The sequence below is a fragment of the Crocodylus siamensis genome, chromosome 2 (assembly GCF_052110815.1).
Source record: "Crocodylus siamensis isolate JL-2025a chromosome 2, ASM5211081v1, whole genome shotgun sequence".
Lineage (NCBI taxonomy): Eukaryota > Metazoa > Chordata > Crocodylia > Crocodylidae > Crocodylus > Crocodylus siamensis.
This window is the reverse complement of record NC_143396.1, coordinates 96960923-96977710: the sequence shown is the minus strand read 5'-3', so window position 1 is coordinate 96977710 and position 16788 is coordinate 96960923. Positions and strand designations below refer to the sequence as shown.

The 16788-nt window shown below is 40.3% G+C and overlaps 1 protein-coding gene across 1 annotated transcript in view; it reads left to right on the top strand.

Moving 5' to 3' along the window:
- DCHS2 (dachsous cadherin-related 2) overlaps nucleotides 1–16788 on the top strand; it is a 199974-nt gene that overhangs the window by 102393 nt on the left and 80793 nt on the right. Inside the window, exon 4 of the mRNA XM_090036442.1 lies at nucleotides 16399–16635. Coding sequence (XP_089892568.1) covers nucleotides 16399–16635 — 237 coding nt within the window. The remainder of the gene's footprint in view (nucleotides 1–16398; nucleotides 16636–16788) is intronic.

Sequence of the window (16788 nt, the reverse complement as noted above, 5' to 3'; positions counted from 1 at the left end):
CCTGTACAGAGCAGGGAAATGTGCTTGATGACTGCTCTGGGACAGGGTACATTTACTGACTAGACACAGATTACTCCAGCCATTACTTCAGCTTCATTGACCCAGTTTTTTGGCTAGAAGGAGACAGATGGAAAGTACCAGAAATAGAATTTATGGAATTTAGGAAGTGTGGCATGAACTGTCATGAGCTGCTTCAAAACATGCCTCTTTTTTAACCTTCTGTGGCTTGCATATCATAATATTACCAGTTTGTGTCACGACAAGTCCTGTCACATGTGCCTTTTTCTCAAGATGTGGTGGTGGAAGTTTGAGAACATTAGTTTATGTAGATTTATTATCCTGATCCATTTTTATGTTTAAGTAGTGATTTGTAAGTTTTGAACATGTGCTCAGGAATTAGGCAGGGGTGTCATTGAATTGGGTCTTTTAGACTGACTTTGCTCATCTTCTTCCTTTATTTGAGTTACTTTGCTATGTATATGGAATATGTGGTAGTATTTTTATTTGTATTAAATGAAATCATAAAAAGTAAATGTATTACTAGCTGACATCTTGTCACATAATATTCTAGTAATGCCATAACAAGTCAAAACTTGTGTACTGTTTGAAGTTATTATCTGTGCTATAGAGGGCTTTGATTTTTCCAGTGTCCAGAACATATATTTTCATTCTTATCTGAGTGTAGCTCTCCTTAGAGGCTGTTACGAACTGCTGTACTCAGGTTTTATAGACCTCACAAAAATCAAATGTCTTCCTGTCTTTCTCAAAAAAGAAAAAAAGAAAAAAAAAGAATTATGGAAGGAAGAAAAAGAAAGAAAGAAACACATAAACCCCTCAGAAGATATCATTCTGTCAGTTGTGACTTTGTTAAGGTATTGGTATGACTGTTAAACCAAAAATTTAATAGGCTAGTTTAAATACTGAGCAAACATTATTTGCAATAAGGGATCTGTTACAACACTGTGAAAATACTAAAGCGGCAATGACATGCAGATATTATGAGATAGGGCCTGACCCAAAACTAATTGAAAAGACCCCTGTTTGGGTTTTGGCTCAGACCTGCTATGATTATTGGATAGCAGTTCTAGATCAGTTAGGTTGAAAAGGAAGTCTTTCATTCCACGACCGCATAGATATTTATTACCAGGATTCATAGAATTGTAAAAGACATAGTGATATTTATGTGCTTTTTTGGACTCTTTTGTTTGAAATAGTCTCTTAGAATCCTGTAAATGGCATTTATTGCATTTGTCCATGTGCAGACATTTGGATTAACCATTTTTTTTTTATTTGAGTGATAGCAGATTGTCTGAAATATAAACCCATGGCCAGTAATCTTAGATTTAAAGTATGAAATCCTAGATTTCAAATCCTAGATTTCAAGCCATTCCATTATAGGAATGGCTTGAACCAGTAGTGAAAAGGGTGAACCTTCAGATGCAACCAGTGGTGTGACAGTAAATCTAAGCAATGGTCACTCTTAAAAATTTGGCAGCTGCTTCTTATTTTACCATTTTCATCACGTCACACATTACCGTATTTCTGACATAACTAACATAACAAACCTATTACTTTTGGAAAAAAAAAATTCCACCTAAGGATACAGAGTTTGTCCCTTTTGATTTTTGAAACATCTTGAGAGAAGACCTAGAGACTTTGCAGCTCCTAGAGTTATTGCCTGGGGTTTTTCAAGATAACACTGATTTTCTCTACCAAATTAGCAGAACTAAAAAGTACTTTGAGAAGTAATTTTAGCCTAGTGGACATCATTGTGTCAAATTGCAGTACTTATGGCCTGGACTCTTCACACAAGTGCAGTCTATTTGTTCCTTTAGAAACACAATTCCATTCGTTAGTCATTGATTACCAAGAAATGCATATTTAAGTAAGGTAAGCATGCCGTAGAATTTATTAGGAAGCAATTTCTGAAAAATTAAAAATTTCCATCAGAAAATATTGCTAAACACAAACCCTTACCCTTGCATCTAAGGTGAAAAAATGTATTTTTGGATGCCCCATGCCCCCATTTTCACCTATAGGTGAGTCTCTTTATCCCAACTAAATCTCCCATGATGCACTGTTGTGTATCTTTTGACCAAAACACATATTCACTACGTGTTTCAAATGACTGGGATGCATTATGGCAGGTGTAAATTGACTAGAAGCCCATTCCATACAGAAGAATTAATGTATGAAGCTCAAACTACTGTACAATTTCCAAGAGGTATTGAAGAGGATTTTAGGTAAGTGCAGTTTAATGTTGAACTGACTCAAAATAAAATGTTGATTTGGTTCAACACACCGAAATAAAATGTGTTATGTTAAGAATGTGGAAATGTTTTGTATCAGTCAAAACTGTTGAGAGAGAACATATTGAAGTAACATTTTTCAAATCACATTGGGGAGACTTTCATTCCTTTAAAAATTGGTATTTTGACTTTTTATCACAATTCAAATGAAAACAAAGGTTGAGATACCAGAATCTTCCAAGGGATAGGAATTGCAGTTTTTGCTCAACTGTAATTTTTGCACTGTATATAATTTGTAACAGATTGAGGAATACATCAAAGTAAGGTAGAGAAAATAAAGCTATTTTTATTATTGCTAATGAGGCACTCATAATAATTTATTATTGGAAAGATTTGTTCTTCTAATTTTTATTCTATTCCTGACACATTTATATGATATGTAATAAAATTGCTACATATATGAAGGGGATTGCATGAGTAAAAACACATTTAAAACTAGGAACAATTTGTTTTGGAACATTCTGAGCCCTGTTTTTTTTACCACAACTACTTCAGTTCCTGGTTCCTTTGCTTTGCACAAGTAATTGATAGCATATTCAGGGCACTGAAAATCAGAGGACTAAGCATGACAGTGGATTAGCTGATTAGGTTTTTAATCATACCTTTGGTATGTTGCAGAGTAAGTGAGTTGTTACTGAATATTTACCCGTTACAAGACTGCCGCATAGTTTAGTAGCACTGAGCTTGATTGGTAGGCCGTGACAATTATGGAGAAGACTAAGCCTGGGAACAATAGGAAACAATAAGGAACTGAACTTTGAGATCAATGATAATTTACTGTAGAATATGCTGAGAGCATCATTTGACTCTAACAGCAAGTCGTGTTTGCAGAATAACATGAAAAAATGTATGTGATGCCAGCTCTTCGTGTAAGTAGGTCGGCTTTCCTCTACAATCTCTAAAAGCCAACCCTGGGGGGCAGAAATTATTATAAGCCCTATACCAAGAACTCAAAAATGCAATGGTAGAATGCCAAGAACTCAATAATGCAAAGGTAGATTGCCATCTGCACTTGTGATTTATTGTACTACCACACATTGCAAACAAAACAGCTTGTAACTCATTGAAAGTTACATCTAAGAATGTAAGAATTCACCAGATGAAGTAAACACATAGACTCTCATCACTTTCCCCTGCTCTTATGATTTACAAGAGGTTGTTAATATGGAGTGATAATAGGAAAAAGGGGCAGAATGCATTAATAATTCCTAAATTCCTAAAAATGTGTGCACTTAATTATTGAAATACCCAAGCCATAGAAGATCTGAAGACACTTTAATAAAGAATATTAAATTAAAAAGCTGCCAAACCAAGAATGAATACGTTTTTCTTTCTCTTTCTTCCATTCTGGTAGTATTAGGTTAAAATTGTTTCTAGACTACTCTTTACCATAGCCCATTCTTTATTATTGTGTTCAACAGGGTAACAGTTACTAGTTTTTACAAGTCTTTGCCATCTTGCAGGAGGCTAATTGGCTCCGTGCATAAACAAGGGCTCTCTGATGTTATCTGTCAGCTCTAAGGGAGGGAGCTGTGAAAACAGTAGTTGACACAAAGAATAAATAACCTTGGGAAAATGTTCCTACTATATTGGACTGGTATGGACAATCATAATGAGTGGCATAGTAGACCAGTTTTTGAGTAACAAAGTGACAGAGTGGAATGTTTGGTAGTGTCCTCAGTAAAGGGAAGCAGTATTTATTTTTGCACACTCATTAGTCTTATGTGTCAACGTCTGTTCCTGTGCCTAAAAACCTTTCGCTCTATGTAAAGTACCTTGAAAGAAATATCCTGTCTAGTTACCATAGCAGTGGAGTTTTTATTAAGTTGAAGGTAGCACTATTTTAGGATCTGCAAGCGTAGCAGCTTACAAAGCTCTTTATTGAAAAGATTCTTGATTAAATATATGTGTTTGAAAAAAATTAGTGAGTTAAGGAACCTAAAAATGCTCCCTGATTGACCCGGAGGAGTGCTGTGGTGCTCTGTCAGTTATTATATAGCATAATTGAGAAGATTCAGCCTTTGATTTTTAAACCATAGCAGATAGTTTAGGAGACTGTAGGAGAACAGCATTTCTATTTGGGAGATTTGTAGTTCATCAGCCCAGAGTCATGTCTACTTTGTTTATCATATACTTTGATTTTTGGTTGCTTTTTCTAGTCTTATGTAGAAGTGTTGCCTAATTTTTTTTATCCATACAAATACAATGAACATAGTTTGAATCACAATTATGTAAGACTCAGAGTGCAGAGAGACATAATATTTGAAATGTTTTAAAAAATGAACGGTTCAATTGTGGATAGACGTACATCCCCCTGACTATACCAGAGGGCATGATACAAGGTTGCGTGGTCTTGCAGCTCTGCTTTACCCCGAATTAGAGGAGAGTCAGTGAGTGTTCCCTGTACCTCAGCTGCTGCTGTCACCCTGCATCCTTCTCCCTAGCACTACCTGCAGTGCCCAGAGTGCTGAGAGCCTAAAGGGCATTCACAGCACCTAAATGCTAGGAGTCTTGGCACTCACAACACCCTGAGCTTCTGGAATGTCAGGAGCTGTTGCATGCTGAATGCAGGAGACTGTAGGACACTAACAGCGGCTAGAGTGTGGGAAGACTGAATGCATCTATGCACGCGCTTTAATGCACATTAGCCTATTTTAATGTGCATTAAATCATCACAAAAATGTGCATTTCACTAATACACATTAAAATAGGCTAATGCACCTTTTTCTGGTACCTTATTATGAAGGGCACTTTTACACATGCTCCTGCAGTGGGGGGTGAGGGGGGTCTTGAATTAGATTGGCTCTGAGAGCCACTCTAATTGAAGCACCACAGTGTCTCATGTATTAGTGTCCCCGCACTTCAAAATGGCAGTGGGGACACTTGAATTACAGCTCATTGAATGAGCTTTATTTCAAGCAGTCCCATCACCATCTTGAAGTGCAGGGATGCTAATACACAAGATAAGGAGGCTGGCTAGAGCACGGTAATTACCACACTCCAGCACACTTGATTAATCAACTCTGTTCTGATTCCCTGTAATTACAGTGCATCGGAACAACCTTGCAGCATGTTGACAGGCATCCAGAGATACTAAATTTAATGCGCATTAGCAAAAGTGCATTAATGAATGTGTAGACATGCCCACTGAGGACTAAGAGTTGTAGTCAGACTGTCACCCAAGAAGCAGGAGACTCAGGTTCTGGACCCATGATCAAGAAGGAATTTGACCCCACGGCTCTCTGGCTCTCTTAACCAGAAAGCTATGTGACGGTCATAGATGATTACATGGTTCACTCCTCCCCCACCATTTCCATAGTTTCATAGTTGGCAGGGTCAGAAGGGATCTGAGCAAATCATTAAGTCCGACCCCCTGTCCTGGGCAGGAAAGAGTGCTGGGGTCAAACAACCCTGGCTAGGTGATTATGTAGCCTCCTTTTGAATACCCCCAGGGTAGAAGTGAGCACCATTTCCCTTGGAAGTTGGTTCCAGATCCTGGCCACCCTGACTGTGAAGTAGCGCCTCCTGATGTCTAGCCTGAATCTACCCTCTGCCAGCTTGTGACCATTATTCCTGGTCACTCCTGGTAGTGCTTGGGGGGAAAGGGACTTCCCCAGTGCCTGCTGGTCCCCTCTGACTAGTTTGTAACAGGCCACTAGATCCCCCATCAGCCTTCTCTTATGGAGGCTGAACAGGTTCTGGTCCCGTAGCCTCTCCTCATAGGGCCTGCCCTGCTGACTCCTGACCAGGCGGGTGGCCCTCCTCTGGACCCTCTCCATGCTGTCCACATCCCTCCTGAAGTGCGGCGCCCAGAACTGGACTCAGTACTCCAACTGCAGCCTGACCAGTGCCGCATAGAGGGGGAGAATCACCTCCTTAGACCTGCTTGAGATGTATCTGTGGATGCATGACAAGATACAGTTGGCATTCCTGACCGTGTCCCTACACTGTCAGCCCATGTTCATTTTGGCATCAATGATGACTCCAAGATCCTTTTCTGCCTCTGCACTGATGAGAAGGGAGTTCCCCAGCCTGTAGGTATGGTGCTGGTTCTTCCTCCCCAGGTGCAGTACCTTGCAGGTGTCAGTATTGAAACCCATCCTGTTCTCATCCACCCACCCTTGTAACCTGTCCAGATCTAGTTGTAGCCTGTCCCTCTCCTCTAGCGTGCCCACTTCTCCCCGCATCTTCACACTAAGTGGGGTTCCTCAGGGGTCTGTCCTGGCTCCAGTATTGTTCAACACTTTCATCAATGATGTGAATGATGGGATTGAGTGTGTGTTTAGCAAATTCACTGACAATACCAAGTTGGGTGGAGTTGCAGACACTTTGGAGGATAGAGTTAGAATCTAGAATGACCTGGATAGACTGAAGAAATGGTTCACAATCAATCAGATGAGATTCATCAGACAAGTGCAAAATCCTGCACTTAGGATGGAATAACTACATGCAAAAATGCAGACTGGGGAATGACTGGCTAGACTTCAATATTGCAGAGAAAGACCTGGAAGTTACAATAGATCATAAGCTGAATATGAGCCAATAATATGCTCTTGTTGGAAAAAAAGCTAACAGCATACTGGGTTGTATCAATACGATTGTCACTTGCAAATCGAGGAAAGTGATGCTTCCATTCTCTTCAGCACTGGAGAGGCCTCACATGGAGTACTGTGTCCAGTTTTGGGCCCCACACTTTAAGAGGGATGTGGGCAGATTGGAAAGAGTCCATTGCAGAGAAACAAAGATGATTAGGGGCCTGGGAAGACATGAGGAAAGGATGAAAGAACTGGGGCTTTTTAGTCTGGAGAAGAGTGAGGGAGATTTGATAACAGTTTTCAAATACCTGAAGGATGACTATAGAGGATGAAGGTAAGCTTTTTCTGGCCTATAAGGGACAGGGCTAGGAGTAAGGGACTCGAGCTTCAGCAGGGGAAATTGAAGTTGGAGACTAGGAAGAACTCTTTGACTGTCTGATCAAACATTGGAAGAGACTACCTAGAAAAACTGTGGACTTTCCAGCCCAGGAAGTTTTCTAGAGTAGGTCAGATAGACATTTGGCTGGGTTGGTTTAGTTAGGGATGATCCTGCTCTGAGTGGGGGACTGGACTAGATGACCCTGAGATGTCCCTTCCAGCCCTACTTTCCTACAGTCCTATGCACCTGAGAAAGAACAAAAACTCCATGAGATTTTATATTTTGTCCCTTGTTACAAGCTGTATCACTCAGTCTCATAAAATGATTTTTCTTGCTGGCATAGGCAGATTTTTTTTAATGAAAAGGCATAGTACAGATAAATTGTAATATAGTTAAAATTATGTTGCAATAGTTCCACTTTTTTTATTAATGTGTATTGTAATGGCCCCAGTCAAAACCACAATTTCATTATGCTAGGCACACTACAGACATGGCAAGAAGACAGATTCTGCCCCCCAAAAATGTACAGTTCAGTTAGTATGTCAAGCTACAAGACATATAGGCAGATGAGGAGGACAGCTGTCAGTTAGCCAGTACAGATTAGCAGGCTGGCAGCCATCTCAGTCTTCCAGGTGCTTAACTGCTTTGAAGGATTTTAATGTGAAGGAGAGTTTTAAGGTATTATATGTTAGGGTTGCATGCATAATTGTTTTGTCAGTTCAGCAGTCATACCAGACAGTTCAAATAAAACAAACTGGCAATTTTTTTTGGTGCTTCTTGCCAAAATGAAAAACTGAAATATTTTATGTTGAACAAAATGGTCCATTTGACCCCAAATGAAAAGCTTAGTTTTGGCCACTGACAAGAAAAGCGAAGAAAATGAAGGGCTAGATTCATTGAAATATCAAAGGATGAGGTGCCCCTTCTATCCTAAGCTCAAGTTCAGAGTATATACCTAGGAGATGGGGGATATTTTTTCAGTTTCTTCTGTCTGAGATAACAGGCTAACCACTAGATTTGAGAGTAATTTTTTCGCTGTCTTTCAGGGATGTTTCAGGTATTTTACATTAAGTAGAGTAGCTCCCCTTTTGTTCAGATTTGTGGTGAAGAAACATCTGAAAGGTAGAAGGTTAGAGTTTAAATTCACTTTCTGCCTAATTCATCTGCTCTGTGAATCTGGTGCCTGCGTCCTTTTCCCATATTGTTTTTAAGTCCAATGATTCAGCATGCTAGCACCAAGCAGAATGGCATGACCTGATCTGGCATGCTGGCACTGAGGCAGTGCCATGGGACCCAGTCCAATGTGCTGGCTCCAGAGCTGTGGGTTGGGTCTGATCCTGTGCACTGGCTCTGGCACCGTGTGCTGAGTCCAGGACCGTGTGCTGGCCCTGGAGCCACATGCCAATACTGGGGCCATGTGTTGTGTCAGATCCAGTAAAAATCAGGGTAAAAAATACATTGGTATAAGGAACACTTATACCACTGTTTGTTGGTTTCATTCCTAGGGTGGCCATTTGGTCAAAGAAAACAGATTATTATTTGTTCCCTTGATCTTCTGGCATAGCCCTGTAATAGTGTACATTTTTCAATGCATGCAATCAATATGAATTATACTGGGTTATATATATTGTGTCTCCAGTTCCCTAGATAATCTTTAAATAGATGTGCATATAATTTTCATATGAAAGAAACTGTGGTCTTGCCCCAAGAGTCTAAGAACAAAAGGACAATGACAGTTAAAAGCTTTTTTTCATACGAAGTGTAGAAGTGGAATGGGTATAGCAGTATGCATGGAAAGAATTGCCTGGTTATAACAGAAATATTAAAATCCTAGACTCTTTTGGGCTTTCAGTGAAATAGTTCTGTCACTCAGTGAGCTATAGAACTGTATGTGGGGCCTCACTACTAAGCTTTACAATTTTTTTTACTTTTAAACTAGGACTGCATCTGTTATAGCAGAGAGAACGTAAGTTAAATTTATAATGCCCCCTCCCCATCCATCCCCCAAAGCTTTTTCTCCTCTGGTAGTTATTAAGCTCTTTATATGCTGTATTTTAAAAAGTGTTGCCATGGTTACTGTCAAGAAAATCAGTCCACTAAAACAGGTGCACCTTGTATACAGTTAAAATGATAAACCTGAAACCTAAATGTTTTATTCAGAGATTATAAAAGAAGCAGAAATAGGCACTGAGTTATGTAAGTTAGAAATGAGATAAATGGCAAATAGAAGTGCCTACATCGTTCCTCCAAGGCAGCAATGCCCATGGTGCTGAATCAAAGGCTCTGGACTCTTCCCACTCCTTTCTGTCAAGGGGTCTTCTCTTGTTTGCTAGCCCTGCCCAGCACGTAATTGCTGTAACATAGTAACTAACTTGTCATATGTTTAACACTGAAGCTGTACTTAATTCGCAATGCTTATGAGTTAAAATCCTAGGCAGATTAAAAACATATTCTGAATAGGTCACTGGAGATGAGCATCGATCTACAGAATATTAATTGAGTTCAGCTGCTAGATTTGAAGGTGAGGTTGGGTGATTAAACTGCATATTCCTTTTTGCCATCTGCCTCCTGTCTGAGCTGGCTGTCAGATCATTTCAGTTCACTAATCCAACAGTATTTACTGACGAAGTACTACTTTGCTTTAAAGTCAACATATCAGTCAAGTTCATGCTGCTAAAAATAGTTGTTGATTTTACTCCTCTTGTAGTTATATATTTGTTTTACAGTTACTTTTTAGTTTTATAAGTAATGAGAAAAATCTGGAAAGCTGCTGGGATAATTAACAATATTGCAGTCTCAATCCAAACTTCATTATTCCAGTTGGATCAGGAGGTAGCAACCTTTTAGGAGGAAAACACTGAATTCATGGAGCTTAGTCCAAAGGTGGGCTGCTGTTTCTGATCCAGCCAACTGCTATCAAAGTGCTGCTGATTCCTCTGCTGTTGAATTGCTGATGAAATTGTTGCTCTGTAGGCCAGAAAAAACTGCTTGGCAGTCTAGATCCAGCCTGTGGCCATAGGTTGCTGTCCCAGGTTAGAGGATGCTAATTTTTATCTTTTAATTTGCATGACTGTGTTGTGAAAATCAACCTCCACAATGTTCTCATGTTAAGTATGAACACTAGATCACTTTAACAGTGAATGATTACATAGAATGCTTTGCCCTTCCTTACTTCTGAAGAGTAGCACTTTACAGAAACCCAACAGGACCTACATAACTATCTTAGAGTAAGGTACTACACAATAGGATTCAGAACCACAAAATCAGATCCACAGTGAAAAGTATCTACCATAAGAAACCCTGTCTTTGAGGACTGATTCTGGCTATCCTTTTATGTAGGTGCACAGTATAAAGTAGACAGAGAGATTTATTTAATTTTGTGTGATCAGTGTTCAAAGGCAGCTCAAGGGCTTATTTTATTAGCATTTCATGAGAGTTCAGATGAAGATGCTTCAAAATGGAGTGCGTTCGGTAACTTGTGTCTGCATGTTCCAGGAGCAGCTCAGCCCTGCTCCCAGTGCTGTCTTCCAAATAGGAATGGGGGAAGGCATAGGCGATGCAGTGGGGGGGGTCACATGCCCCCCTGAGATTGTCTCTTGCCAGCTGGGAAGCGGGAGTCCTGAGAGAAGAACCAGCTAGTGCCCCCCTTCCCTCCCCCAAGATTGGCGTCGGCCAGGGAGTGGGAGTGCCAAGAGAAGCACCAGTGGCACTTCCAGGATCCTTCTCCACCCCTAGTCAGCAATCGGCTGCTGGGGGATCCCCCCAGTCTGTGATTGGCCGCTGGGGACCCCCGCCACTGGTAGGCAGTCAGCTGCTGGTGCCCCCTCAGATTCAGGAGGCACCAGTTGCCCATGGGGGAAGGGAATGGAGGGAGTTTAGTTTGGGTTTTTTTCATCTGGATCCAGAGGGTGGGGTGGGTGGATTGGAGCCCCCACAGATGGCTCCAGTCTACCTGCTCCACCCTCCAGCAGCATCTGGGCAACCTTCAGCATGAGCTCCCTCCACTCCCTTTCTCCTCTCCCATTCTGAAAACAGCTCCAGGGCTGGGAGTGTATTGTCAGAAAGTCATCCATTTTTGTTCTCAAGATTTCAAAAGATGGAGAATCTGGCAGTTCTCTTCAAACACTATAGGTGCTTTCCAGACCTCTGGCCCAAGTGCATAGGAATAAGAGGGCATTGTGTACCTGCTTGCTTCCCCTTCTTTGGAGCAGTTGAGCAGTGGGAGGGACCAGAGAATGACTAGTGGTCCCTCCTTTCACCTTGCAGATAGTTCATATAGTAGCTAGCTGGCTTGGGTGTGATTTGTAGCTGAACTTGGTCAGCCAGAGAGGATTTCTAATTTTGCGGCATTTCTTACAGAACTCCTTGAATGCCCTTGGTTTGTAACAGAGTGCCTAGATCACTATTCATTCCTTAAAATTCAGGAATATCAACATCAAGATTTTCCTCAGACTCTCTTCACTTTTATATCCTAATGCAGGGATCACTGACAGGTTCTGCAGGCTGGATCCCACCTCTGGAAGCAGTGGATTCAGTCTATGAAGCCAGAGGGCTTTGCCTGTGCCTGCATCTGCACTGGGGCTGGGCAGTAAGAATGTGCGCTGGGCTTGGGCAGCTTCCAGCTGGGCCTGCACTGCAGTCAGGAAGCTGGGATGGCATAGGTGTAGGTAAAGCCCCCCGCTGCTGATGTGCTGTCGCAGCCACATGGCCCACTTTAGACTGGAGCCAGACTGTTCCAGCCCCTGGCTTTTAAAGGTTGCCAAATACTGTCTTAAAGTGTTTGAAGTAAAAGAATTTTTGGACCATTTACTAGTTTTATTCCACGCAAAAATAGCCACCACTGAAGTGGCTGACAGTAAAAATAGGAGCACCAAATCATTCCATTTCATGACAACAACAGCGTTTAAAATCTACACTGGTACATTTAAATTCTGGGGAAAAGGTTAAAAACCTTTTCCTTCAAGCTACAGTTACTCAAATTACCTCTGGAAATGCCAAAATGTGATGTCCCTGAAAGAAAACTAAACTGAGCGCTCTCACTAATCGGTAAAACCCAGTTATGGTCAGAAGACAAAACAGAATAAAAAGTCCATAATGAGGTTGCTTCTTGGAAATACATCTGGTATTGGGGTAGAAACTGGATCAACAACGGATTCTGAATCCATCTGTATCTTTGCTGAGTTATTACTGTGGTTTGTCGCACTGGCATAAATGTCCTTTGTTATTAGTGGAAAACATTCTTCCTTGATTTTGAGTCCTCTCTAGAATATATTTTAAACACGCTAAGGGACAGTTCATTATTATAATATCCTGGCAGCGTAATTGGAAAGTTTACTAAATGTACATTTGAATATTTATGAGTATTTTATGTATTTTCCATTCTTCTGCGTAAAAATCTGTTTTTTCACGTTAATGCTTCAATTCAACCTGTGTTTTCAAGCAACTATATCGTAGTTAAATCATGTGCTTTAGCTCTTAATCCTTCTAACACACTCTGAATTGAATCTAATTTCTCCTCTATTTGACAAAGAATGCCACTGCATTGAGAGTGGCAAACACAAAATTCAGATGCCATTACTATCCAGATATATATTTCTGTCTTGTGAACTAGAAAACTCTGAAGATGGCACTTAGCAGAAAAGGCATTTTAAATGAATTGTCAGGCTATTTAAATGAATTACTGCCTCCACAGGTTTCTACAAAAAGTCCTAGGTTATGGGCACCTTATTATATATTTCTATTAATATATAGAAACGGCTATCATATATAGCCTTCTATAGTGCATAAAAATCAGTTTCTTACATTAGCTGAACTGCTTAAGGTATTCCCCATGCACTTGGCTTATCCAGAATTAATGCATGTTACCTTTTTTTGACACTGCTGCAAGTTTTAGCACAGATACTCCACAAGCACACTTTTGAGTAGCACTTTAGCATCTACTTTTATGTAGTACAATCCATGCATGATATTGATCCAAAGCCAGAGATTTGTGATGTATGACATAGTTCAAGAGCATTTCAAGCCATTGTGACCCCACAGCTCAGCACTACTCAGTGGACACGTCTATATATGCATTAATGTGCTTTAGCTAATGTGCATTAAATCTAGTACCTCTGGACACCTATGCATGAGTGTGGAGGCTGTTGCAGCGTGGCAATTACTGCCGTACAGCAGCCTTCTGCATCTTCTGTATCAGTGTCTCCATGCTTAAAAATGGCTCATTGAAAAAGCTTTAGTTCAATTGCCCCTGCTGCCATGTTTAAGTGCAGGGACGCTGATACACTATATGTGGCATCACTTTTCATTAGAGCGGCTCTTGGAGCTGCCCTTATTAAAGCACGGCACCACCCCCATCCCTGGGACACATGTAACATTGTCTTCCATTGTGAGGTACATTACAGGAAAATGCACATTAGCCTGTCTTAATGTGCATTAACTAAAGAGCATGGTTTTTAAGTGATGCTCAATGTGCTTTAAAATAAGCTAATGCTCATTAAAGTACGTGTCTAGTTGTCCCCAGTATGTGCATGTACTCCAGACACCACCAGCAAAGGATCTGTGTACTAAATATTGTAGTCAGGAGTCCTGGGATGTTCTTGGAATGAGTGTTCTTGTCATGAGTCCTGGGATGCTTCAAAAATGTATAGGCAGGTAAGATTGTTTGAGTAGATGTGATATCTTTTATTAGACCAACTGAGTAGATGGAATAAAGTTCTTTGCAAGCTTTTGGGTGCAATCACTCTTCTTCAGGCCTAGGAAGTCTCTGCTGATCTGAGACTCCAAGGAATGAAAGAAGCTAAAAGTGTGACAGGATGTCAGTGAGAATGTCAATAAGTAAAAATTAGGAAAACAGAAGGTAGAGCAGGGAAGGGAGGGGGGAAAAAGTGGGGAGGAGGGCAGGGGAAGGCAAAGGCAAATAAGGGAGTCTCCCTGACTCACCTTTGCTTTTTTTTCTTCCCTGCTTTTTAAAGTGCCCAGAGCATCTCACATATCAATGTCTCTGTGCTTCTAAATTGTGATGGGGAGCATTTTATCTGAAATTTGTTGAATGCCATTATTTCATTTTTTGGATGGTTGAAGACACCTGATCTTTGGCCTCACAGATCACAATGTACTTTAGGCATACAATCTGTCATGTGGCAAACATTCTGATATGCCTCACGGCTGCTTTAATGTACCTTGTATGGCACTTCCCTGGATTTTAGGTATTCTGTTTATTTTCTTTATACCAAATATCTCATAACACTCCATGAGTTAATTGTTTTGTTTTGGCCATTGCTTCTTAACTTAAGAAATTTTAAAATTACTTGTAGAGGCCAATGAATAGCCAATACTAACTCTCCTATAGAATAATTATGAGTATTGAGTATCCAATACAGAATTATATTTAGACATAACTCCCATAATGCAGGCTTCACACCCTTCGCTTAAATAAAGCTCTTGTTAGAGTTAAGAGGTGTTTGTGTTACATAAGAAAGCAAGAAGGAGTTACAGACATGTTATCCTATATGTTCATGATGCTGCCTTTTACACTGGAAGTGGTGCCAATGCTAAAGGTGTCATTGTATGCATATTATATGAAAAGGGAACAAGGATAGTTTGCATGTAATTAAAGGCGTGTTCCTGCCCTCAGAAGAAAATATATTAAAAATAGTTTATATCATTCTAATCAAATGCTGAAAATTGTTTTATTTTAAGGAATCATCTTCCCAACGATAGGCTTTTTGGGATTGGCATTACATTCCATTTTCAAATAATTTTGTTTTTATTACAATTATCTCATATGGATAGGCAAAACTGCAAGCTGGTCATAGCCTAGGAACTGAATCTGCTGAATGTACAGTGTAGCAAATTTCACAAGTACTAGTTAAGGATGTGCTGTCCTAAAGCTATGATCAGTGAGTGAGTGATCACTCTCGTAATGTTTCCCATAGGCACCATGGCACTCATATATTTTTTTGTGGCTATATCATGTATTGTCTTGGGTCTATTATTTCTGAAGTTATGTGAAAGGAGTGTTTCTATAACTTATTTAAAATTAAATAAATGTTCTTGTTTCAGAAAATAATTTAATTGTGCATCATATTCAGGTTAGTTTTCCTCTCATTCTCAGCATTTATTTTCATTTTCAGTATTTATTTCAGTATTTATTTTCAGTAAATATTGTTACTGATCACATATTGGTCTCCTTCACACTTCTGAAAATCCAGAGCAACTCCATCAAAATAAGTGAAAGTTACTGTTGATTTAAATAAGAACTGTCGCATAAATAAGAACAGAATTTGATAGTCTCAGTTCAAATACCACTGAACTGCTGTTGCTAAAATCAAAATAAAGAAACATGTTTCGTGTCCCTGTGTGTGCATGTACATGAGATGCTTTATTGCACGTTAGACTAATCTAATGTGCAGTAAATTGTCACTGTCTACATGTGCTCAGCAATTACTGCACAGTAGAGTAATCTAATCTGCCACTTTCTAGTACCTATACATACTGGTCCTACAAATGGGTACATTAAAACTAATACACTGAAGTGCGTGTGTAGACGCTGATGGGGAGCAAATTGCTTCTGGTCAGCCTAGGCAGCAGGGGGCTACAGTGGGTGGGGAGAGCTGTCTTGGTTCAGTGAGATACTGCCTGCTGTGGAGATCAGAACCTGTCCCAATCTCCACGTGGCTGAGAGAGCTGTCCTGGCTGGCAGGCAGCTGCTTGGTGGCTATGTGGAAACTGGGACCTGTTCTGATCTCCACATGGTTGGCAGATAGCTGCCTGGCAGCTGGGACAGCTCTTCTGCATGCAGCCCCTGTGCCCCATGTCAGTCTGAAGCTGGCATCTGGGGGAGCCTGAAGCTCCCCCTAGCTGTTGTAGGAGGGGAGAGAAGGGCAGGAGCACCTCTAAATTGAACTGCTTCCTTCTGGAGCAAAGTTGCTCCCAATGGGCACACATTCAGATGCATGTGGGTGTGCAGTTTAATCCACTTGAATTTTCTGCACAGAAAATTCAGGTGTATTAATTTCATGTATAGACATGTGTCTTCCCTTTGCAGTGTTTTTTTTTTAAATCTCAACTTTCTCTCATTTTTGTAATGCACATGGAGACTACTTGACATTTAGCTTATATTTGCTCAAGAATAGCATGATATCAATGGTGTTGTTATTCATTGTGTATTTTTCAGGAATTATTTATTTAATATCATCTCTCAGCCATTTGGATCATACTGTGGTGTTTTTGAATGTTTCTGCACGGGATGGTGGTGGCCTTACCTCTGTCATTAATGCAGCCATCAAAATAAACATCCTTCAGACAACTTTGGCACCCGCTATTTTTGAGAAGTCACGGTATGCCTTTTCTGTTCCTGAAGATGTCCCTGAAGACACTCCTGTTGGAACTGTAAAGGCAAGAGTGCCTACAAGTAAGTTGTCTCCTCAGATTACATTCTCATAAATTACAGCCTTTTCTTATTGTAACCGGTATAGAGACATATGCAGATAATCTCTGTTTTTTTTAGCTCTTGTGTTATTTTTTCAATATACCAAGCATACAGAATATAAAGGAAGTATCCTTA